This window comes from Mauremys mutica, chromosome 1 (assembly GCF_020497125.1).
Source record: "Mauremys mutica isolate MM-2020 ecotype Southern chromosome 1, ASM2049712v1, whole genome shotgun sequence".
Taxonomy (NCBI): domain Eukaryota; kingdom Metazoa; phylum Chordata; order Testudines; family Geoemydidae; genus Mauremys; species Mauremys mutica.
This window is the reverse complement of record NC_059072.1, coordinates 153,361,833-153,387,999: the sequence shown is the minus strand read 5'-3', so window position 1 is coordinate 153,387,999 and position 26,167 is coordinate 153,361,833. Positions and strand designations below refer to the sequence as shown.

The window sequence follows — 26,167 nt, the reverse complement described above, 5'->3', positions numbered from 1 at the left end:
TCCTGGCTCTGAACCCAAGCTGGGCTGTATCCTGTGTTCCTGTTGTTCAATAAACCTTCTGTTTTACTCGCTGGCTGAGAGTCACTGTGAGCCCTGGAAGAGGGGTGCAGGGCCGGACTCCCCCACACTCCGTGACAACTGGTGGCAGTGGTGGGATCGACTGCACCCCGCGGACGGCGCTTCCTGCAGTAAGTGACTGGGGAGCAGTAAAACGAAGGGGCGATTCACCCCTGGGCGAGTGTGGCCAGAGAGAAGGACTTTGCAGTAACAGGGTCCCCCGGGGGATCACAGCGAGCGATCCCAGGGGCGGAGGAGTCTGCAGCTCGACCCGGGCAGAGAGGTGGTGACCTCAAGGACTGGCACACTAGGGGTCCCCCTGGAACCCGTGGGGAGCGGCGAGCACCCCGGCCTGCGAGCGGCCAGCAGGAAGATGTATGCCCAGCAGCGCAAGTGTGACCTGGTGGAGCAATGTAAGCAGAGGGGGCTGCACTATGGGAAGCTCACCAAGGCCCAGCTGATTGCCCGGCTGGAGGAGAGAGATCGAGTCAATGAACCGGACCCGGTCTCTGAGGGAAGCAGCCCGGCAGATGCAGCGCAGGCACCAGTGTCTGTACCCACTGGGAGTGGTCAGCCGGCTGCTGAGGGCTCCTCGAGACCCCCCACCCCTAGGCCTAGGGGGAGGGGGAGGAGGAGCCCAGCTACCGAGGGCACCGTGACCCCCCCGGCCGGCAGGGGATCGTCCCGGCGACGCTCGGCCTCCGTGGAACTCAGGCGGCTGGACTTGGAGAGAGAGATCAAACGGATGGAGATGGAGGAGCGTAAGGAGCTGAGGGCATATGAGGAAAGACAAAGCCAGCGTGAGCTGGAGGAGAAGGAGAAGCAACGTGAATTCGAAGCGAGAGAGAAGGAGGAGCAGCGCAGACATGAGCTGGCCATGGCCCAACTGAACAACAGGGAGGCCCCGGCTGCGGTGAGTGAGGGGGGGCCCAAGCCTACAAAGAGCTTCGATACGAACTTCCTGGCCCCGCGTAAGGAGGGGGAGGACATACACACCTTCCTGACGGCCTTTGAGAATGCCTGCGAGCTGCACCAGGTTGACCCTGCAGACAGGATCCGGCGCCTCACCCCCTTACTGGACTCCACCGCCGTGGAGGTGTACAGCCGAATGAGAGGGGCGGAGGCGCGGGACTACAACCTGTTCAAAGAGGCCCTGCTCCGCGAGTTTGGGCTGACCCCGGAGATGTACCGGAAGAGGTTCCGGAGTCAACGTAAGACCCGGGAGGGCACCTACCTGCAACTGGTCAACCGGGCGCAGGGGTATGCCCGCAAGTGGACAGCCGGGGCCCAAACCAGAGAGGACCTGCTTGACCTATTCGTACTGGAGCACCTGTATGCGCAGTGCCCATCCGACCTGAAGCGATGGTTGATGGACCAGAAGCCGGAGAACCCGCAGCATGCCGGCCAGCTGGCCGACCAATATGTGGACAGTCGGGCAGGGGATGGCAGGGAGGAGTCTCGAGGGGGCAGGTCTGCCTCAACGCAGAGAGAGAGTCACCACGGGACGTCCCAGCGGGGCCCTATGGAGAACCCCCACCAAAGGGGAACGTCCAGCGTCAGATCCACCCGACCCCCTCGAGGGGACCCACGAGACATGGGCTGCTTTCACTGTGGCCAACAAGGCCACATACGGGCCCAGTGCCCCAAGCTCAGAGACAGACCGAGCAGACCCAACCCGCCGAGGGTTGACTGGGTACAGACCCAATCGGAGGAGGGGCAACATGCCCAAGAGAGGGGGGCTGGCAGCGTCCCACCTGGGGAGGAGGGAGGAGGGCCCCGGTCAGCGCCTCTGGGGGGCTGGATGCTCCGGTCCCAAGGGGCTGCTACAGGGTGGCCATGGGGCTGCCCCTCCGGAAACAGTGCCTGGTTCCCCTGGAGGTGGATGGGAAGAAGGTCACTGGGTACTGGGACACAGGCGCAGAGGTGACGCTGGCCCGGCCCGAGGTGGTGGGCCTAAATCAGATGGTGCCTGATACCTACCTGACCCTGATGGGCGTGAGCGGGACCCCATTCAAGGTGCCCGTGGCGAGGGTGCACCTGAAGTGGGGGGTCAAGGAGGGCCCCAAGGATGTGGGAGTGCACTCCCATTTGCCCACAGAGGTGCTAATGGGGGGGGACCTCGAGACCTGGCCCGGCAATACCCGGGGTACCCTGATTGTGACCCGTAGTCAGAGTCGGCGCAGGGCTCTGCACCCTGACAACGGGGAAAGTACTCTGCCCGAGTGCCTGGTGGGGAGGGAATGCCCAGAGACACGACCCAGAGAGGCTGCGGCCTCAGACCCAGCCGGTGAGAGAGAGCAGGGCCCCATCCCTGTCCCAGCTGCTGAGTTCCAGGCCGAGGTGCAGAAGGATCCCTCCTTGCAGAAGCCCAGGGACCGGGCTGACCTCAATGCAGCGCAGACCATGAGGAGAGGTTGCAAGGAGAGGTTCCTGTGGGAGAAGGGGTTCCTGTACCGGGAATGGGCTCCCCCCGGGGAGGTGGAGTCATGGGGGATTAGGAGGCAGCTGGTGGTTCCTCAGAAATTTCGCCACAAGCTGCTGTACCTGGCCCATGACATCCCCCTCGCAGGGCACCAGGGAATCCGGCGCACCAGGCAGAGGCTGCTACAGAACTTTTACTGGCCTGGGGTCTTTACCCATGTCCGGCAGTACTGCCAATCCTGTGACCCCTGCCAGCGGGTGGGGAAGGCCCGGGACAAGGGGAAAGCAGCTCTGAGGCCTTTGCCCATCATAGAAGAGCCTTTCCAGAAGGTGGCCATGGACATGGTGGGGCCTCTCAGCAAGGCGACCCGGTCAGGAAAGAAATACATCTTGGTGGTGGTAGATTTCGCCACTCGATACCCCGAGGCGGTGGCCTTGTCCTCTACCGAAGCAGCCACCGTGGCGGATGCGCTGATGACTATTTTCAGCCGGGTGGGGTTTCCCCAGGAAGTCTTAACGGACCAGGGGTCCAACTTCATGTCGGACCTGCTCCAGTCCCTGTGGGAGAAATGTGGGGTCCGACCCAGCTGGGCCTCAGCGTACCACCCCCAGACCAACGGGCTGGTGGAGAGGTTCAACGGGACGCTAAAGATGATGCTAAAAACATTCATGCACCAGCACCCACAGGACTGGGACAAGTACTTACCTCACCTGCTGTTTGCGTACAGGGAGGTACCCCAGGAGTCTACTGGGTTTTCGCCTTTCGAACTGTTATATGGAAGGCGGGTAAGGGGGCCCCTGGACCTGCTGAGAGACGAATGGGAGGGGAAGGCCGCTCCCGATGGCGAGTCGGTGGTGGAGTATTTCCTGACCTTCCGGGAAAGACTTACCGAGCTCATGGGCCTGGCCAGGGAGAATCTGGCCCGCGCCCAGAGGAAGCAGAAGGTCTGGTACGACCGCACGGCGCGGGCCCGCGCCTTCGCCACCGGGGACCAAGTGATGGTTCTCATCCCCGTGAGGAAAAACAAACTCCAGGCTGCCTGGGAAGGGCCCTTCAAGGTTGTCAAGCAGCTAAATGAGGTAAACTATGTGGTGGAGCTGTCTAACCGGGCGCACCACCGCCGGGTGTACCATGTGAATATGATGAAGCCATATTATGACCGGGGGAATATGGTGTTGGCCGTGTGTGGCCACTGGGAGGAGCCGGGGAATGACCCTCTAGTGGATCTATTCCCAGGGACAAAGGCTGGTTTCCCCCTGGAGGCGATTCCCCTCTCAGATCAGCTGACCCCGGCTCAGCATGCTGAGATCAGAGGGGTGCTGCAACTGTACCGACCGTTGTTTTCCAACCAGCCTGGGCGCACTAATTTGACTGTCCACCGGGTGGAGACTGGGGCACACACCCCGATACGATGCTCCCCTTTTCGGGTTACCGGGAAGACTGCCCAGGACCTGGAAAGGGAGGTCAGGGACATGCTGGCTTTAGGGGTGATCCAGCCGTCCGCCAGCCCCTGGGCCTCCCCAGTGGTGCTGGTCCCCAAGAAGGACGGGTCGATCCGGTTCTGCGTGGACTATCGAAAGCTTAATGCCATCACCGTATCTGATGCCTACCCCATGCCAAGGCCTGATGAGCTCCTAGACAAGCTAGGAGGTGCTCGGTACCTCACCACCATGGATCTTACAAAGGGCTACTGGCAAGTGCCGCTGGACGCAGATGCCAGGCTGAAATCGGCCTTCATCACTCCCCTGGGGCTCTATGAGTTTCTGACCCTGCCCTTTGGCCTCAAGGGAGCGCCGGCCACCTTCCAGCGCCTGGTGGATCAGCTACTGAGGGGGATGGAGAGTTTTGCTGTGGCGTATATTGATGACATCTGCGTCTTCAGCCAGACCTGGGAGGACCACGTGCTCCAGGTTAGACAAGTGCTGGACCGACTCCGGGAGGCGGGGTTAACCGTAAAGGCTGAGAAGTGCAAGGTGGGGATGGCTGAAGTATCTTACCTGGGCCATCGGGTGGGGAGCGGCTGCCTAAAGCCGGAACCAGCCAAGGTGGAGGCGATCAGAGACTGGCCCGCTCCCCAGACCAAAAAGCAGGTCCAGGCCTTTATTGGGATGGCGGGGTACTATCGGAGGTTCGTGCCCCACTTTAGTGCCATAGCTGCCCCCATCACTGAGCTGTGCAAGAAGGGGAAGCCAGACAAGGTGGTCTGGACCGAGCAGTGCCAGGAGGCTCTCCAGGCACTGAAGGAGGCTCTGCTCAAAGGCCCAGTTCTGGCAAACCCAAACTTTGACAAGCCCTTTATGGTGTTTACCGACGCCTCCGACATGGGCCTGGGGGCGGTGTTGATGCAGGAGGATGAAAAGGGGGAGAGACACCCCATCGTGTACCTGAGCAAGAAGTTGCTACCCCGGGAGCAGAACTACGCGGCCATCGAGAAGGAATGCCTGGCCATGGTGTGGGCCCTGAAGAAACTGGAGCCATATCTCTTTGGGCGCCACTTCACCGTGTACACCGACCACTCTCCCCTGACCTGGCTGCACCAGATGAAAGGAGCCAACGCCAAGCTCCTGAGGTGGAGCCTGCTCCTGCAGGACTATGACATGGACATGGTCCACGTGAAGGGAAGCGCCAACCTGATAGCGGATGCGCTGTCCCGGAGAGGGGGCCCTGAACTTCCCCAGGTCACTGGGCAGAGTGACCCCGCTCAGTTCAGTCTCGGAGGGGGGAGAGGTGTGATGGAATAGGGACTGTCTGTGTGCTTGGTAGGCAGAGACAGGTATGCAGCTGTAACATGAGCCTGGCCTGGGGGAGGGGAGGTCTCATCTCTGGCTGTAGCTAGACAAAGGGAGGGGGGAAGTGGAATCAGTCTTCGGTTGGGAGCTGGGAGGTGGGTTTCAGGGGATCCTAGGCTGGGATCCAAGCACCCTGAACCCCCCAGAAAGGCCAGATTGAGGGGTCCTGGCTCTGAACCCAAGCTGGGCTGTATCCTGTGTTCCTGTTGTTCAATAAACCTTCTGTTTTACTCGCTGGCTGAGAGTCACTGTGAGCCCTGGAAGAGGGGTGCAGGGCCGGACTCCCCCACACTCCGTGACACCATTATGTAGCAGAGATTACAAAGACTTGTGGTCTACCTTCTCCTCCCTAGAAATGGTCCTTCAAACACAAAAGTGGAGAATACTGATAAGGCTGGTTGAGGGAGGACAGTTTTTCAGTTACACATGTTCTCTCAGCAGATTTCAGTCTCCAGGGCTGTCAATCTGACACTTTCCACCAGCATTAAATTCATTTTTACCCTTGCAGTTTGGCCACCACTTACAGAATTTACCTACTCCCTTATTGGAGTATGTATCTTCCTTCCTGTAGCACCAGCTATATTCAGGCTTCTCCTGCAACCCCCTGAGGGACAGGCCTGTTGGACCAGAATCAGAGCACCAATCTGAGAGAGATTCAGAGATTTTAAGGCCAGAAGAGACCATTATGATCATCTAGTCTGACTTCCTGTATTGCACACGCCATAGAACGTCCCCAAAATAATTCCTAGAGCAGATCTTCTAGAAAAAATCCAGTCTTGATTTAAAAATTGTCAGTGATGGAGAATCCATCACGACCCTTGGTAACTTGTAACAAAGATTAATTACTCTCACTGTCAAAAATGTATGCCTATTTCCAGTCTAAATTTGTCTTGCTTCAACTTCCAGCCATTGGAGCATGTTGTGCCTTTCTCTGCTAGACTGAAGAGCCCATTATTAAAAATCAATTCCCGATATAGGTACTTATACCTATGGTCTGTAATCAAGTCACCCTCTCAACCTTCTCTTTGCTAAGCTAAGTAGATAGACTCAAAAATGCTCAATCACTATAATGCAGGTTTTCTAATCCTTTAATCATTCTCATGGCTATCCTCTGAACTGTCTAATTTACCAACATTCTTCTTTAATTGTGGGCTCCAGAACTGGACAGAGTGTTCCAACAGTGGTCTCATCATTGCCAAATACACAGATAAAATAACCTCTGCTCTTCTACTTGAGATTCCCCTGTTTGTGCATCCAGGATAGCATTAGCTCTTTTGGCCAAAGCATCACACACTGGGAGCTCATATTCAGTTGATTATCCACCACAAACCACAACTCCCAGGTGTTTTTAAGAGTCACTGCTTCCCAGAATACAATCCCCCATCCTGTAAGTATGGCCTACATTATTTGTTCCTAAATGTATACATTTATATTTAGCCATATTTAAACACATATTGTTTGCTTGTGCCCAGTATACCAAGTGATCCTGACCACCCTTAATCTCTAGCCTGTCTTCTTCATTATCTACTAGTTCCCCAATTTTTTCCCCACAAAGTCATCTGCAAACTTAATCAGTGATGATTTTATGTTTTTTTTCCAGGTCATTGATAAAAATTATATAGTGTAGGGCTGAGAACTAATACCTGCAGGATCTCATTAGAAACAGATGTGCTTGATGACAATTCCCCATTTGCAACTGCATTTTAAGACCTATTAGTTAGCAAGTTGTTAATCCATTTAGTGAGTGCCATGTTAACTTTATGTCATTTCAATTTTTAATAAAAATGTCATGCGGCACCAAGTCAAATGCTTTACAGAAGTCTCAGTAAATTACATCAACCAAACTTTATCAACCAAACTTATCTCATCAAAAAGATATGAAGTTAGTTTGACATGATGTATTTTCTGTAAATCCATGTTGATTTGCATGAGTTGAATTCTTTATTAATCTAGTCCAGTATCAGTTGCTCCATTATTTTGCCTGGGATTGATGTCAGACTGACAGGTCTATAATTACCCATTCCAATCCATTTATCGTTAATAAACACTGGCACAACATTAGCTTTCTTCCAGTCTTCGGGCACTTCCCCAGTGCTCCAAGACTTACTGAAAATGAGCATTAATGGATCAGTGCAATCCTCAGTCATCTTTTTTAAAAATTTTGGATGCAAGTTTTCCAGACCTACTGATTTAATGTCTAACTTCAGTAGCTTCTGTTTAACATCCTCCTGAGATATTAGTGAAATTGAGAAAGTGCTATCATCACCATATGATGAGACTGCATTATCTGTTTTTCCACAAATCCAGAAGAGAAATAGTTATTGAGCACATTTGCGTTTTCTGCATTCTTATTGATAATTCTTTTTTCATCTAGTAATGGACCAATAACATTGTCAAGATTCTTTTTGTTCCTAATATATTTTTAAATGCCTTGTCATCCTTACTTCTCCTGGCCACATATTTGCTATGTGTCCCTTGGCTTCCCTTATCAATTTTCTACAATTCCTAACTTCTGATTTATATTAATTACTACCAACTTCCCCTTTCTTCCATTTGGTGTATCTGTGTGTGTATGGGTTTTTTTTTTTTACAGCTGCCTTCACTTCCCCTCTAGCCCAGATTTTTTTTTTAACCTGCACAGCCGTCTTCCTCAATAGCAGGATTGTGACTTTCTGGGCATTTAGTAAGGTGTTCTTAAATGACTCCCAATTATCATTTGTATGTTTGGGATTAAATTCTTTATCCCAGTTGATTTTGCTCATAATTGTTTTCAGCTTTGTGAAATCGGCCCTTAAAGCAACAAGTGTATGTATATATATATATGGTCTAGAGTTTATTCTGCTTGCACAATATAAATGTGATCAAGTCATGATCACTTTTACCTAAGCTACCATCATCTTTTACTTCTGTGGTCAGTTCTTATTTATCTGTTAGGACAAGGTCTAATATAGAATTCCCCTGTGTTGGCTGCAACATTTTTTGGGTTAGAAAATTGGAAAATATTGAGAGACCAACCAACCTTCAGGATGGATATCTCTCCAGAATTTTATACTGTGCTCATCGCCATAGTGTCTGATTTTAGCACATTTTGTAATTTCTCACCAGGGTAGAATGTGTATGAGTAAGGTGACCCAATGTCCCGATTTTATAGGGACAGTCCTGATATTTGGGGCTTTGTCTTATATAGGCTCCTATTACCCCCAACTCCCTGTCCTGATTTTTCACACTTGCTGTCTGGTCACCCTATGTATGAGCCCCTTCCCCATCAAGGTTCTGGATCATGCATTTGCATGTTTAACCAGACTACTCTTTGTCTTGCAGGTGCCAGTCTCTAACTGCAGCACGGATTGCCTCCCAGGTACCAGAAAAGGTATCATTGAGGGAGAGCCCACCTGTTGCTTTCAATGCGTGAACTGCTCTGACGGGGAATACAGTGATGAAACAGGTAATACGGAAAAAGCATGTGTGGTTTGCAAAGATTCCTGTGAGCCCCCACTAATGGATCGTATTTGTAAGTGCAATTAATTCCCAGCCACTGTTCTAGTCTGTTAGAATAATGCTGAGCTGAAGCAACAGAGAACTTGGAAAGTCCTCTGAGAGAATATCACATAGGAAAGATGCATGAAGAATGATTAGTTCCTTTTTTAAGTGAATTTGTGCTAGTAACAGCTGCCAGATTCACGACCTGAAGAATGAACCTCTCAATCATCCCCAAAATAGGTACAGCACATGCAGCAGCCTCCCTAGTTCAAATTGCCTCAAGGCGCTGCCAATAGACTTCATTGGGACCCTCTCTAAAGGGCAGAGGAGAGTTCAGTTTTCGTGGCTCATTCGTTTCCTAACCTCTGCTAAAAAAAACCTGATCTCAGCCCCCTCAGAGCCATGTCAGTCTTATCCCCTATTGCACAGTTAGGTTTCCTAAGGAAAAGAGATGGGAAAAGATTTGCTCAAGGGCACACAGGAAGCCTGTGGAAGAGCCACAAACAGTACCCAGGAATCTGACATCAGTGTTCCTACTACACCATGGCAATAACTTTTGGTCCCCCAACAACCGATAGGTGAAATGCTCCATGATTCAATTCCAATCTGCATCCACCTTTTTATATGTTTATATAGTCCCCATTTTATCAGGAAATAAAGTCCATTCTGTAGCAGAATCCATTGTAATCAGACACCCCTGTATTCACACTGCACAGATGAACATTTCCCTTAATTGAATTGGCTACCACAGTTTCTGCAGGAAATAAAGCAGATTGATATGACCTGGGGGCACAAATCAACTCCTATTGAAGTGAGAGTTTGATTAAACCATACAGTTCCACTCTGGAGGGAAAATGTAATAACAGTTTTAGAGCAAATTGGAAATTTTTGAATTTCCAATGTCTCAGTCAGACTGATGCCTCAGGGTTGGGCACATCCCAGATAATGAAACCAAATTATTGTGTCAGCAAATTTCTACATCCAAAACCACGCTACACTCCAAAGTGCAGCCATTTCCTTGCCCTTACCAGGATCATGTGTCATAGTCCAGGCTGCAGTAGTATTTAAAATGTGCTACCATGTGTGTGAATCACATTCTTAGCATATCACACATGAATTACCATTATTTAATATTAATTCTTTAATACGTTTCTTGATTCAAATACTATAAGAAATTAAATCAATATGCATGTAATAGCTTATTTTGAATTAGATAGAAAACAGAGGTCCTGACCTCTGTAAAGATCTGAAGTAAAGATCCTCTGGCACTTTTCTCAAGATTTAAGGAACGGTTTCTGCTGCCCTGGTAAAATTCTAAAGCGGTGATTTTATTCTGCCTTTCTAAATTTCTTCTATTTCAGTTGGATATGTTACTTTTTTTCATTTCCTGTGCTTAACAGTTTTACCATGTTGCTATACACGGTTAAACAATTGCTGCTCTTCACCCCAGAGGTGGTGTCTGGACCAGGCCGTAGGTGGCCCATGTGTTACCACGTTGTGGTCAGGAGACAATTGGTAGAATCACAGTTGAACAGGGTCAGGCTCCAAGTTGCAGGTGGGAGGCAAGTGGTGGAGTCAGGGTCAAGCTGGGTCAGGATACCAGGAAGCCAGGGTCAGGTACCAGGTTACAACAGCAAAGTCAGAGATGAACCAGGGTCAGAAGCCGGAGTCTAGGATCCACAGCAAGGCAAGGTCTGGAGTGAAAGCAAGCAGACAGTCTGTGTTGTTGCTCAGACAGCTCCTCGTGCTGGCTTTCTGGCTTATATACCAGCATGAGCCAATCAGTGGACTGCAGGGAGCCACCACTCAGGCCCTGCTGGGAGGTACTTCCTGTAATGTCTAGCTTCAGAGTGTCCTCCAGCAGAAACCCAACCTACATTTCCAGTGGTGATGCAGAAGCTTCAGTAGCCCAGAATCCCAGGTTCTAATCCCACAGGTTCTTACACTATCCTCCTTCAAGGTGGTGCCAGGCCAGGCTAGTTGTGATGAATCCTGTGGCATTCCCCCACCAGGTCAAAGGTGTGGATGTGGGAAGTGTCCAAGTGTGCCCCTCAGGGCTGTAGACTTCCCAATCCACCAGGTGGCCACATGTCCATTGGAAATTGAGGTTACATGCACTTTTTACTCATTTTGACTGGTGGAGGCAGTGGTGTGGTTCAGTCAAGGAAGAAGTTCTCAGTATAGAGCTTCAGAAGGGAAACATGTATGGGCCTGTTTGAAACTATGTGGTCTGCAAGTCTATGGAGACAAACCACATTCTACTTCAGGAGATAAGCAGTAGTCTTGGCAAAAGGCAGGTGATTGCAGGGATGAAGTTGGCCATTTTAGTCAGACGGTAAGGCTGCTGTGCAGCCACCAGACCCTGGGAGCTCCACAGAGAAGTCTAGGCTGATGGCCAGACAAGGCCTAGTTGGAGTCTCCAGGGGTACTAGGATACTGAGGGCTTCCGTTCAAAACATCCTGGTACATGTACAGCATGTGCAGGAGTCCACAAAAGCCCAGACTTTGGCCCGAATGCGGGACCACCATAAAAAATGGGCAACCATGCAGGAGATATTTAGGTGGCCAAAGTGACCCACCAATGGAGCACTGTGGCATGGTCATAGCACCTCCAGTCAGGGGCACCCCAGAGGGACATATATGCACTCAAAGTATGTTATCCCATCCCTCAAGGAACACTGTCTCTTAGCCCACAATGGCGTAGACTCTGTTCTTTGGGCAAGTGAGTCTTCTTTCAAGGCAGAATTGATAAAGGCGAGCAGGTCTTGCTGAATTGTGACATTGACAACATTACTAATCTTGAGGAGGTGGGGGGGTCTCAGAAGTAAGTTCCTTGTTTTCCTGGTAGTATCTCCCCTTCTGCAATAGAGCACTGGCTCTCCCATTTTGGTTTCCTAGGCAGTAGGTAATAAACTCGAACTCAGAAGAACAAAGCCCACTTTAACTGCCTCTGATTCAAAGCTTGGGCCTTGCAGAGGTACTCCCAGTTCTTCTGGTCAGTAAAAACCTGTACTGTGTGCCAAGCTCCCTCAAGATGGTGACACCATTCTTCAAATGCAGTTTTGATTGCAATGAGCTCCTTGTCCAGTATTCCATAGTTCATCTCTGCGGGGTTGAGTTTTTGAGAGCAGAATGCACAAGGTAGCAGAACTGACTGGGGTCCAACTCTCTGCAAGAGTACTGTCCCGATGGTCATGTTGGACACATCCACTTCCATTATTAACAGGAAAATTGGGTCAGAGTATGCCAAAATCAGGGCTGTGGTGAACGCGATCTTAAACTGGTCAAAAGTGAGCTGGGCTTCAGGTGACCAAGTGAACCAAATGGCTTAAGGAAGGAGGGAGGTCAGGGGGTTATTTGTTCTGAGAAGTTGGCGATGAGTCACCTATAAAAATTTGCCAAAGTCCAGGAAGCACTGAAGTTCTCAGAGGAGCTGGGGGTGCTGTCCAGTTGTGCATGGCTTCCATCTGAGTACCCTCCGGGGAGACTAGGGAACATAAAACTTCAAGCGTGGTCTGGTCAAAGGTGCACTTCTCTAGTTTGGCATAGAAACCATGCCTCCATAGTCTATCCAGGACAGACCAGACAGTGCTGCACAGAATTCTCAGAAAACTCCAGTATATCATCAGGATAGGTGATTATATACAGTCCAAGATGTCCCTGAACATATTGTTTACGAACTGTTGAAATGTGAAGGCACTGGTTAAGCCAAACAGCATTACTGAGTATTCAAAGTGCCCACATCAGGTACAAAAAGCCGTCTTCCATTCGTCCCCAGGCCTTGTGTGCTCTAGATTATATGCCCCCCAAAACCTAGGTGAGTCATCAGGCGATCCAGCAATTCCAGGATGAGGGGCAGGGGGTACCGGTTACAAATAGTCAGCTGATTCAATGCATGATAATCTATGCAGAGGTGCAGTGATCCATTCTTTTCTTGCACAAAGAGGACTGGTGCCCCTGCTCAAGAGGTAGATCTCTGAATGAAGCCCTTTACGAGATTGTCCTGTATATACATGCATAGTACCTCCATTTCTGGGTTCAGGCATGGTGTATATCCATCCACAGGGCACCTTTGCCCTGGGTTTTAAGTCTGTTGGACAGTTGTAGTCCCTATGTGGGGGTAATGAATCCATGTTTTTCTTTCCCACCAGACCCAGGTAGTCTTGGTATCTGTACGGGAAGCTGAGGTTCTGGTCTGGAGTTGCATCTTTCTGGGTTAGCCCCTGCCATCCAGGGTCTCGCTTCCGAGGGTCTTATCTGATCCTGAGGCCCTGGTTGCAGGTCACCTGGGGGGTTGTTGATTTGTTGGAGGCAAACTTTCTGGCAATATTTAGAGGAGAAGTGAATGTTCCTCCACCACCAGGATATACACAGGCCATGTCGCTACAACCAAAGAATGCCAAGAATTATTGGGAAGAAAGCATATTATTTCCTGGTGCCCTTCCCCTATGGCCTCTCAGGAAACAGTCTCTTGGGTCACCAGTCCTGACAGCAGAGGCGACCCATCAACCATTTCTGCCAGGTCTGGTGTAGGTTTTGGCCAAAGAGGGATCTGGATGATTTGGGCTACCTTAGTGCCTATAAAGTTGACAGTGGCATCTATCATCACCAGTTGTGGTGGGATCTGCTGCACCTGCCTGAAGACTCACAACCTCATCAGCAATTAGAAATGCAGGGAAACCCCATGGTTCCTGGGTCAGGTTCTACTTGAGGGGTGAAGGTAGTTCTAGAGCATGGAGCTCTGGTAACGGCCAAGCTGTACCTCCCCCCCCACTGGACTTGGACTGGTCCATTTTCCAAGCTCTTTCCAGCTGGACAGGAGGCGAGGGCATGTCCTGGCACCCCACAGTACAGAGTTTCAGCTGCCATTGACATTCTTTCTCCTCCAAGGTCAGGTGTCTGCAACCCAGGCAAACCTGCATCATTTCAGGACTCAGGTCGACAGGCTTTGGTGTAGCAGGCAGTTCTTCTTCAAGTGATGTCCCTATGGCTGCTTTACTGTAGATGCGCCAGCACCCCCTGCGCCTGGGTTTGGAGATCTTCATCAGCAGTGCCCATCGGGCCACGCATGGGCATGTCCCCTCTTTTGCACTGCACGCAGGACATATATATGGGGCTGTCTGGTCTGAAGGCCCCCCAGTTCCTTCTCTAACATCTTTAGTCTGGGACGGAATCTGCTAGCAGAACCCACTTCTTCTAGTCCCTCATAGATGGTGCCTTACCTGATAGTGTAATTAGTACTTTCCTCTTCTTCTTTTTCCTTCTATCTAAAAAAAATTGTTTATCTTTACAGTTCTTCTCATAGCTTAGGTTTCTGTTTTCCCCCGTTTCCCACCCTTGCCAACCAGGAAGCCTTTTCCCTTCACTCTTATGCACAGCTTTTCCAGGTTTAAGAGGTGTGATTCGTGTGGGACCATCTTCTCGATAATGGACGGCCACCTGCAATGTATCCACTGTCAGGAGAGGGACACATCCCTCAACTATGTTCCCATTGCCTTGGCCTGAAACCCAGAGCCAGGAAAGAAAGGGACATTAGATTGAAATTTCTCCTCATGAAGAAATCGCTACATGCAGCAATGAACCTGGGCCTGGACTCTTTCCCACAGAGGCCCTCGTGCTCTGCCAGGTCATCAGCTGACCCCCACTCTCCACACACTTGGAAAAGTAAGTCATCCTGTAATTGACAAGAAACGGGCTTCCTCTTCCTCACACTCTTGAGGCGCAGTCTGCCAGGATACCATCCCCAGCTAGGTCGGTGGCTTCAACCTCATCCGACAGGGGACACAGGTCCAGGGCTTGTCCAAGTACCTCTGGTACTGACTCAAAGAAACAGTCTAAAGACCCTGTCTGCGCAGACCTTCAGCCCTCGGCACCGTTTCCCAGCTCTGGGGACTGAGGCAGCCCGTGTGCAGGAACTATGGCACTGGGGGATGTGTTCCTCATAACCTGGGATGCACCGCTCCCTTATGTTTTCCCTCCTTTTTCCCTCCTATTCTGAGCACTTTGCAAAATATAGGAGGACTGAGCTCCTATCATACTAATAGCTCCAACATGGCCATGATAGGTCTGTTATACTTACCTTCTACGCATGATGGTATGCCAAGCGATCTCTCTCCACCTAATACTGTGGCTCCTTTCACAAGATGCATCTCCATCCCAATCCATAGATGCTCCACCTCAAATCCTGGCTCCTCCGTGGTCCCAGGGTCCAGAAATAACCCACTCAGATGCAGCCAAACTTTTGAATAGCAGGCGTGGGATGACCAGACGAACTTACATTCACAAATGAACTAGATTTCAGTGCTGGAGTGCCTCACACTGGGTTGATGCAGCACATGCTCCGTTGCCCCTTATTCTTGCCTACATTCTCCACCTGAAATAGTCAGGATTGGCCAATAGCTCTATTAGAGTACACTTGGCAGCAATCACTACCCTTCACTCCCCTATTTATGTCCTCTCTGTCTTCAGACACCCACTCACAAAGCGCTTCTTGAGGCGTATTCAAAATCTCTATCCCCATATATGAGACCCAATCCCAGCATGTGACCCCAGCCTAATCCTACGTTCCCTGAAAGCCGCCATTTGAACCAGTGGCAACCTGTTCTTACAAACACTGTAACTGTGCAGCGACTCACCCCTGCAGCGCCTCCTGCTGGTTGCCTCAGGGAATTAGCTCTCCAGTCATCGGAGCGCCCTCTGCAGGCCGGTGTCCTGCTTTCTCTGGCCCCTGTGTCCCTCCTGGACCCGGTGCCCTTTTATCTGGGGTGCTGCTCCCTGGCAGTACACCCCTCAGTTTCTGGGTCTCTCCTCCCCTGGAAACCCCCACCCACTTTCCCCGCCTCGCCTCAGTTGTAGGCTACTGCCAGTCCCCAACTAGCCCCCGCTTCCTGGGTCAGACTGCAGTATAAGCTACTCATCACAGGCCAGGGGGTATGGACCTGCTGCCTCTGCCTACCCCTTTTGGGCTGCTCCCTGCAACCCCAGTACCTATTTGGCCTTCCACTAGGCCACAGCCTGGGGGTTTCCAGGCCAGAGCTCCCCAGCTACCTGGGCCTTTCCCCAACCCTGCTCCAGCTCAGGTACCTTGGTACGCTCCCAGCAGCAAGGTCCCTCCCTCTCAACAGGCTAGAGAGAGAGTGTCTCTGCTTCTGGCCCACTGCCCTCTTATAAGGGCCAGCTGAGTCCTGATTGGGGCGTGGCCACATCTGAGCTTGTTTCCCCCAATCAGCTTGGGAACTGCTTGCTCCCAGCCACAGCCCTCCCCAGCCCTGTTTTAAGCCCTTTAAGGCCACAGCGGGTGACACCCCGCTACAACACCTATCAATGAACACAGTCTTTCTTGCCGCCGTCACCTCTGCTAGACAGGTGGGCAAAATCACGCCCCTCATGGCATATCCACCATACACAGTGTTTTATAAAGACAAAGTAAACACTATGCCCACACCTAAGATTTTTACCTAAGGTCCCAACAATTTTTCATCTCAGTCAACCGATACAGCTCCCTTGCTTTTTCCTGAAGCCTCACAGTAATCAACAGGAGGTAGCTCTACACACCCTAGATGGGAGGCGCACAGTAGTCATCTACTTGGATAGGAATAACTCCTTCTGGAAATTGCCATGATTATTCCTCTCCACCACCAAAAGATCCAGAGGCACAGCTATATCTAAACAATGCCTCTCTAAATGGATCTCCCAGTGTATACGTTTATCTTACAAACTCTATGATAGACAAATTCCTTCCTCAATCAGAACACATTCCACACGTTTGCTATTCTTAATAATGTCCCCACTGATTACATTTATAAGGCAGCCATATGGGCATCGACAGACATTTTCACCCGGCACTATGCTATTAGGCAGTGGACACTCTCCTTGGAGATGCTGTCCTCTCCTCAGCAGTACATGTCACTTCAAAGCCCCAGCCTTCCAACAAGGGGCATTACTTTCTAGTCACCTCCAGTGGAGCACCCACAGGGACATCACTCAAAGAAGTTGTTACTCACCCAGGGCCGGTGCAACCATTTAGGCCTAGGGTGCTGGGACTCGGGAGGGGCTCCATTTTCTTCAGCAGCGACTGCGGCGGCCGGATTTTCGGCCGCCCCAGTCGCTGCCGGCATTTAGGCGGAGGGAGCTGGGGCAGGGGAGCGCAGGGAGGGCCACCTGCAGCAAGTAAGGATGGGAGGGCGGCACGCAGGGGAACTCCCCGTCCCAAGTCACCCCTGCCCCGCCTCCTCCCTGAGCACACCGTGGCTGCTTCACTTCTCCCGCCTCCCAGGCTTGCGGCTCCAATCAGCTTAGGCGCCACAAGCCTGGGAGGCGGGAGAAGTGAAGCAGCGACGGCGTGCTCGGGGTGCTCGTGCTTGTGCGCAGAGCAGGGATGAGCTGGGGCGGGGGGGCTGCCACGGGGGGGCGCTTCAGGGCAGGGAGCACAAGGTGGATGTTTCACCTAGGGCGCGAAACATCCTTGCACCGGCCCTGTACTCACCCTGTGCAGTAACGGAGGTTCTTCGAGATGTATGTCCTTATGGGTGCTCTACTACCTGCCTTCCTCCCCTCTGCTTCGGAGCCGAAAACGTAAACTCTGTGGCAGAGAAGGAACTGGGGCGATCGGACTGCACAGCACTATATATACGCATCCCGCACACAGCAGGAGAGAGGGAAAGGGCACATGTGCGGTCCGATGGGCACTGCTGGTGAAGATCTATGATCCCAGGCACAGGGTGCTGTTGCACCTACAATGGAGCATCCATAGGGACACACAACTCGAAGAACCTCAGTTACTGCACAGGGCGAGTAACCCTCTTGCATGGGGGAATTAGGCTCCCCTGCTTTCTTCCCTCCCCTTATGCAACTGAGAGTTGATGCACAGGGTAAGATCAAGAAAAACCTCTAGGCAAGTGGGGCTTTCAATGTGAGCTAGCTCATCTTTTACATCTCACTGAGTCTCCAACAGACTTGGTATAGTTGGGCTGCTCCATTCCACTTGACATCAGCTGCAAGCCGTTGGAAATGTGCAGCATAGGAGATGACCAGCCCTTTCCCCTGGCGAAGCTTCCAGAGGGCAGCCTCAGTGGAGCAGATCCAATGTGGGTCCTCAAAAAAGGTCAAGAAGGCTTTCTGGAAGGCATCACAGTTTGAGAGCACTAGGCTGTTCTGCTCCAATGGGGACGTCCAAGCGAGCATTTTGCTGGTAAGAAGGCTGACTACTAGCCCCACCTTTGTTTGTGGGTGGGGTATGTACTGGGACAGAGCAGGAGGAGCAGCCTGCATTGGTACAGCAACCCCCAGAATTTCCGGCAGTCCCCACCAAGCCATTCAGGCAGTGGCACTGTGGGAGCCGATTCAGGCCCATAGTGTAGCTGCTTCTCCCTGTGAGTGTGCTAGCTGCTCACATAGGCTCTGTGCTTCGGCAGCGAGCTACCTCACTTGGGCCTGCAGCATGAGGTTCTCTGCCTGTAGGCAGATGACTTGGTCCTGCAAGTCCCAGTCCTTCAGGGAGCCGCGGTCGGAGGGCAGCCTGCCCCTTCCATCATCTATGGAGCAGTTGGATGGAGTGGGGAACCAAAGGGGTCTGAGCTGGGCTGTGTGCACTGTTCAGTTACCAAGTTGCAGTTGAGATGAGAGGCAGAGTCAGGCTCAAGCTGGGTCAGGATACCAGGAAGTCAGGGTCAGGCACCAGGTTACAAACAACTGAGTTGGAAATGAACCAGGGTCAGAAGCAAGGCAAGGTCTGGAGTGGAAGCAAGTAGGCTGTTTATGTCATTTCTCAGACAGCTCCCCAGGCTGGCTTCTTGGTTTATATACCAGCAAGAGCCAATCAGAGGGATTCAGGGGGCTGCCACTCAGGGGCTGCTGGGAGGTACTTCCTGCAGTGTCTAGCTAGGGCTTTTCAGCAGAAACCCTGCTTAAGCTTCAATGGTGATGTGGAAGTGTCAGCACCCAGAAACCCCATGGTCCCAGGTTCTGATAGGTGGCTGCATTTCAATGGTATGTGAAGTAGTGTACAGTTTGCAAAGGCCAGTGAGATGAAAAGGCTATAAAATAGTATATAATAATTACTATACTTTTGACTGAATTAATGTTAATGAAATACCTAAATTACATGTTCTGTTCTATAGTAACAGTGGTCTTTTTTCTCTCTTCACATTTTCTCACATGAACAATTTACAAAAGACCAACTAAACATTAGGAGAGAGATATCACAGAGGAGCATTTGTTAACAGATTCTGGAGAACCTTGGTTTATTTAATTTATTTATTTATTGTTTTTCAGTATTTTAATGGCTATTGTTATTTTTAAGCAGATTTAAAGAATAACCTTCTCCAACAATGACCATAGAAGAGTCCTTTGGGCACGCCATGGCCCATGATGTCACCTCTTTTCCAGAAAGAGAGTTCAGAATATTCTGCCCTCATTAGCGGAGCATTATTAATATCAGTCGAATGCCTCATTCCAGTTTAAGAGCCATGTGTTGTGGCTGTAATAAGTACTCAGATAGAAAGCTCTGAAAACAAAAGGGTGTGGGACAGCTGATAGAGTTATTTGCAGATCAGTACTCAGAATGATTTGTCTGCTCACAGCACAGTGGCGCTGATGGCTGAGGTATAGGTTCTAAACTTATAATGAACATCCCACCACAGGTCATCCACAGAGATCTTCAGCACCAAAACCACAAGTCCCCTTTGAGTGAAGTGCCAGCCATTAGAGGGAGACATAATCACACATCTAGATTCCATGTGTTTTACACAGGGGCATACTGAAAGGCCTGGACACACCTGGTGGACACCCCAATTTCTCTTCTGTATGTTTTTGTGGGGTACTGTGTTGTGCATGATTAGAACAACATAAAGAAGACATCAGCTAGTCAGGGTTCCCTTTCCCTGCCATTCTCAAGTGAGGGCTTTAAGATATGGGGGAATTAAGGGCATTGATGGTCTGCTTAAAACGAACAGTTTAAATACATCCATGATTTACCTTCCTAGGATATGAAGTGGGATCCTAGTGCAGCTAAAGAAGCTAGCATATTCGTTTGATTTTCATCATTTGTTATCAAGTCATCCAGAAGGACTCAGATATCACCATGATGATGGAGGAAGTAGGTATGTGAGGTAGATAGATAGATAAAGACAGCAAGAAGTAGAGAGCAGTATAGTATGCACTGTCTACCAGCTAGTACTTAAACATTCTAAAATTCTGCCAAGGAATTGGTCTGAAAAGCCAGAGTGCAGCCCCAAAACTTTATCGTGTGGCTCATAAATGGCCTTCATCTTTAATACAGATCTATGGCTCCTGAGAGTCTACATGTCCCATCATGCAAATGTTCCTTCTTGATTCAGAGCACTATATGCTAGAACCTGTAATCTCTTAAAGGAAGCGCTTCTGTATTTAAGATGAAGGGAGCTAAACATTGCCCCATTTTATTTTGGGTGGCCCTCTAGTCTAACAAATTTGTTCATCCAGTGTTATTTATTTTGCAGATGCGAGTGCTTGTAAGAAGTGCACTGAAGATTTCTGGTCCAACGAAAACCACACATCCTGCATCCCCAAGCAGATAGAGTTCCTGTCCTGGACAGAGCCCTTTGGAATAGCTCTTACTCTCTTTGCTGTGCTGGGAATTTTCCTGACCTCTTTTGTTCTGGGAGTCTTCACCAAATTCCGCAATACACCCATTGTCAAGGCCACAAACCGGGAGTTGTCCTACCTCCTCCTGTTCTCCCTGCTCTGCTGTTTCTCCAGCTCACTATTCTTCATTGGCCAGCCTCAGGATTGGACTTGCCGTTTGCGGCAGCCAGCCTTTGGTATCAGCTTTGTCATCTGCATCTCCTGCATCCTGGTAAAGACCAATCGCGTCCTGCTGGTTTTTGAAGCCAAGATCCCTACAAGCCTCCATCGCAAATGGTGGGGCCTCAACCTGCAGTTCCTTCTGGTCTTCTTGTGTACTTTTGTGCAAATCATCATCTGTGTGATCTGGCTCTACACAGCTCCCCCTTCCAGCTACCGGAATCATGAGTTGGAGGATGAGATCATCTTCCTCACCTGCCATGAGGGCTCCCTGATGGCTCTGGGCTTCCTGATTGGTTACACCTGCCTCCTGGCTGCCATCTGCTTCTTCTTCGCTTTCAAATCTCGGAAGCTGCCAGAGAACTTCAACGAGGCCAAGTTCATCACCTTCAGCATGCTGATCTTCTTCATTGTTTGGATCTCCTTCATACCTGCCTATGCCAGTACCTATGGCAAGTTTGTCTCAGCTGTGGAGGTGATTGCCATCCTGGCTGCCAGCTTTGGGCAGTTGGCTTGCATCTTCTTCAACAAAGTCTACATCATCCTCTTTAAGCCTTCCCGCAACACCATTGAGGAAGTGCGCTGCAGTACAGCTGCACATGCCTTCAAAGTAGCAGCCAGAGCCACACTGAGACGTAGCAACGTGTCACGCAAGAGGTCTAACAGTTTAGGTGGTTCCACGGGCTCTACCCCATCATCCTCCACGAGTAGCAAGAGCAACCATGAAGACCCCTGTCCTCTGCCTACCTCCACGGAGCGGCAGCAGCAGAAGCGTGGATGCAAGCAAAAAGTCAGCTTTGGCAGTGGGACTGTCACCCTGTCATTGAGCTTTGAGGAGCCCCAGAAGAACTCTGTGGCCAACAAGAATGCCAAACACAGGAACTCCCTAGATGTCCAAAACAGTGATGACAGCCTGATGAGGCACAAGGCCCTGCTTCCCCTACAGAACAGCGAACCGCTAGGTGTAGAGCCTGGTTTCCAGGCACCTTCAAGACAAGAGTCAAGCTTACAGGAGTCAGGAGTGGGAGAAACCAAACAAGAGGTGCAAAGCCCAGAAGAGCCTCCTCTGCCGACAGCAAATTCCCAGAATTTTATAGGTAGTGGAGGTGGGTCCATCATAGAGAACACAATACATTTTTAACAAACAAAAATGATAAAATCCACCACAGTTCCCCAGAGAAACCAGCTCACCTGCTTTCTTCTTTGGGAAAGACACCAAAGACACATCTGAGATGTAGCCACCACACCTTATTGTTAGTACAAGCAAAGACCCTCACCTCCAAAGGACACACAGAAGGACAGACTATCAGAAGGCTACGTCTAGGGACCCATTGTGTTTGTTTTAAAGAAATCGGGATCAGGACATCTTGAAAGGACAAGTGAAAATTTTCTCCAGCTGGGTTTTAGTAAAACTGTGCCTACTGCCTTGCCATTGTCAATCTTGCCTGCTAGAATGCAGCTCAGCTGGCTATAGGCATTTAGGCAATTTCATTTTACTCTGCTTTTACACTGATGTATAATACCCCTCTTCCCCATTGTGTATAATAGTCCCTCTGTATCCTACATGTGAGATCTCTGACCATGTTAGACCAAGGAAAGGACTCAGCTTTACTAAAACGGGACTTCCAGTTTGACTTGGGGAAAGGGGTCCTTTAAAAATAAAACAAATAAATATATAAATATTCTGAATGCTTTGTACAGCCAACAGTCTGAACATGTAAAGTATTTAATATGACAGACGGTGCTCCCTGCTATTTATATAAGATGTTCCAACCCCTGCTTCCCATTGCTGCCAGTGTGAGCAGTAGTGAATGCTGGACAATATTCTTCATAGACATCAGTGCATTAGATCGAGTTACTAGTGGCCTGTTGGTTTGTTCCCATAGATATGTTGTCACCCCCAGGCTGCCTATTTTGGTGGAGAGAGAGGACAGTTTGCCACCCAAGTGAGAATGTTGTGAGAGCTCAGTGAGATGTATCAATGAGTGATTATGTTCCTAGTAGTTATATGGTTAATGAAGTGTCTTTGCTATAATGTCCCATATGACATGCATGGCTAAACATTCACATCACAGCCTATGTTGTGTTTTGCCGTATTAATTTCTCTCTCACACACACGTGTCAAGATGGGGAAACTGTCCCTAAGAAGTGGGTATGTTTGGGTGTAGCCAAAGGAAAAATGAGTATTAGAGAGGCACACATAGACAGGTGGCTGGGTGCAGCATGGGGAAATGCGTACGGGCAGCCATATTTTTGGGGTTTTGTGTCATGCACAGAGGTAATAGTCAACTGAATATTTTGGAGCAGCTAGGCTTTGGGGTGGGTGGAGGGTTATAGGGTAGATGAGCCAGAGCAAGCGTTTCAATCCTGGTCCATCTTGAAGGCGTATATGGTACAGGACATATCTCCTTTATCTGAAAGAGAAGCTTTAAGGGTTGAGAGGGGAGCAGAAGAGATCTTTAAAGATACTCTTCAGTGGCCTTCTCAATGTTGACCCAAGTGCCTCCAATTTTGATAATATGTGCCCATTCCTCTCTCACCCACTTTGAGGATGTTTTAAATGAACTCACTGATGTGAAAATGTGGCATGTGGATGGATCAGAGAAATAATGCACGGCCACACTGGAGACAATGGGGTACATCGGGGCCATAGATTCCAAGACCATAAGGGACCACTGTGATCATCTAGTCTGACCTCCTGCATAACACCATTCCTAGAACTTCCCCAAAATAGTTCCTAGAGCACGTCTTTTAGAAAAACATCCAATCTTGAGTTAAAGTTAATTTAGCCCCCTGTGTGTAACAGTTATCAGCCTATGTGAATCGATTATAATCTTCTTTCAAAATACTATAAAATGCTCTAGATTACTGCAGCAGAGTAGATTGGCCTTAGACTTATCTTGAGCAGAGACAAACAAAGGTTTGTGGAAATGCCTTGGTTAAAACCTCATTATTCTTTTGTTACTATTGTTGTTGTTAGGTTGTCATTTTTTGTTTTTGTTTTTGGGGTTTTTTTTGGCCAGGGCAAGAAAAATAAACTTTCCAGATGATATTGCCATGTAAGGGCTTGTTTTACTATCTGCACTGTTAGCTGAGGAGGACTATTGTGGGGAACACAAGGGTAATCTGAACTTGGAGAGACACCTTTTCAAGATAGGGATTCATTAACCTTTTCATTGCTGTGTGTGCCTACACCTGTGACAGGCAGAGCTTATGATTATATGTAGAAAAACAGCAACAAATTAATTAAGTGACCAACATATTAAAATGACATTTGATAAAAACAATTAAACAGCAGGGAGAAAACTTAAAAATACACACTGTGGAACAATTTTAAAAGTAGGCTCTGCCATTGAAGCCAAAGGTACTCAGCACTGCTAAAAATCAGGCTACATATATAGGTGCTTAAATATGGATTTAGGAGCCCAATTTCAGGCACCCAATTTTGAAAATCTTGGTCTCTGGCTTTAACTGAGTGAAAGAAAATGGCCACTAGATGGCAGGAGTAGCTAAAGAATAAGACAAGTAGGATTCTAGCCTAACCCTGAGACTAGTTTCCAAAAGACATGTCTTGGTTCAATAGATCATCTGCGAAATGGCAAACATAACTGAGACTCACCTGGCGGAATCACTTCTGCAGACTTTACGAATTACCAGAGTCACCAGCCAAGGCACAGGTGCATTCAATGACTAAAATTAAAGTATAAACAGGAAAACAAACACACATATGTCCATGGCCACTGCACAGATGAGAGCTGGAAAGTAACTTATGGCTTCCTTCTGTCAATACTCATAATTTACATAGGCTGAAGGGAGTGGATCAGGGCTGGCCTTACCATGAGGCGAACTGACACACCTGCCTCAGGTGCCAAACTGTGGGAGGTCGCCACTAGGACCCAGAGTGTAGAAAATTGTGTCTGCTGCTGGTGCATATGTATTCTCTCTGCTCTAGATGCACAGAGATGGTGGAGTGCTGTGCTGGAGGAAGGAGGGCACAAGAGACATAACTTGCAGGCAGGAGAAAAGGTGAGAGGGAATAACACAAAGCGGCAGGAGCTGCAGAGAGAGAGAGAGGAGAAGGAGCATCTTATGTGCCTCTCTAGCACCCCCAGGAGCCTGGACTGATTAACACCAGCTTCTCAGGGAGCTTCCTGTTTCCTGCTCCTTCCCTGAACCCACTTGAGTCAACTGAAGTAGTAGGAGCCAGTTAGCCCCTTAAGATGCTGATATCTTCTCTCACTCAGGCCCTGCTACCAGCCTGCTTATTTGTCCCCTTCAACTGAGTGTTGAGAGCCACTATAGCTGGCACAGAACAGCAGTCATGAGTGAAAGAAGAAAACACCCCTCTGGGGCAGCATGCAGAAAAAGAAAGAAAGCAAAGGAAGCTTTTCTATCTACGCAGGAAGGAGCTCTCCTGAGATACAGAGACAGAAATGTTCACGGTGAGCCTTCTGGCCCTAGTGAGGATGTGAGTGGTGAGGAGATGCCTGATCTTCCAGTTAGTCAGAGTGCAGATGACCTGACAGCTACTACAGCATCCATATCTCCATCTCAAATAGATGTAACCATGCACATTCCTGAAGAAAAGTGTAGATCAGAGAGGAGTGTGGTGGAGGCACAAGAAACAGCTGCTGCTGAGTTTAGTTCCTTAAGTCTAAATGATCCAGGACTGTGGACCCACTTGAGCAGTAGCCTGAGGGACTTCCTTGTACTGCATGGGTCACAGCAAGAAAAATTTCATATTCCCAAAAGATAATGAAAATAGAAGTTTCCATCCAACACATTACTGTTGTGAAATCCCAATGATGACAAAGTGGAGAGGCCATGGCTTATGTACTCAAAAACCCAGAATGTTGCATACTGTTTTTGTTGCAAACTCATCCAGTCTAATGTTCCAGCCTCATTGGGTTCTGCAGGAACAAAGGACTGGAAAAATCTGGCTAGAAATCTGGCATGCCATGAGAAGGCAGCAAATCACCAAAGAGCATTCCATAGGCAGAAAGAGCTTGAGATGAGACTAAGGTTAAAGGCAACCATAGATGATCAGCATCAAGAGAAGACTGGATCTGAGTCTCTTTACTGGCAAAATGTTCTGAAAAGGCTTATTGCCATTGTGAGAATGCTTGCTACCCAAAACCTAGCACTGCGTGGCACTTCAGATCAGCTGTATGTGCCAAACAATGGAAATGAAACTTCCTTAAAATTCTGGAGTTTGATGCTGTACTCCAGGAGCATCTAAAAAGAGTCACCACCCAAGAAATGTACACATAGCACTACCTTGGAAAAACAATTCAAAATGAGATCATAGCGTTACTGGCAACAAAAGTCAAACAGAAGATTGTGGCAGATCTGAAGTCAGCAAGATATTACTCTGAATCATAGAATCATAGAATTCAAGATCAGAAGGGACCATTTTGATCATCTAGTCTGACCTCCTGCAAGATGCAGGCCACATAAGCCAATCCACCCACTCCTTAAGCAAGCGACCCCTGCCCCATGCTTCGGAGGAAGGCGAAAAACCTCCAGGGCCACTGCCAATCTACCCTGGAGGAAAATTCCTTCCCGACCCCAAATATGGCGGTCAGCTGAACCCCGAGCATGCGGGCAAGACTCTCCAGCCATACCCTCTGGAAAAAGG

General features: G+C 49.4%; 1 protein-coding gene across 1 annotated transcript in view; it reads left to right on the top strand.

The window, feature by feature from the left end:
- Positions 1–23,573, top strand: part of CASR (calcium sensing receptor) — a 176,251-nt gene extending 152,678 nt beyond the window's left edge. The window contains exons 6-7 of the mRNA XM_045000924.1: positions 8,590–8,713; positions 20,226–23,573. Coding sequence (XP_044856859.1) covers positions 8,590–8,713; positions 20,226–21,670 — 1,569 coding nt within the window. The 3' untranslated portion in view covers positions 21,671–23,573. The remainder of the gene's footprint in view (positions 1–8,589; positions 8,714–20,225) is intronic.
- Positions 23,574–26,167: the final 2,594 nt, after the last annotated feature.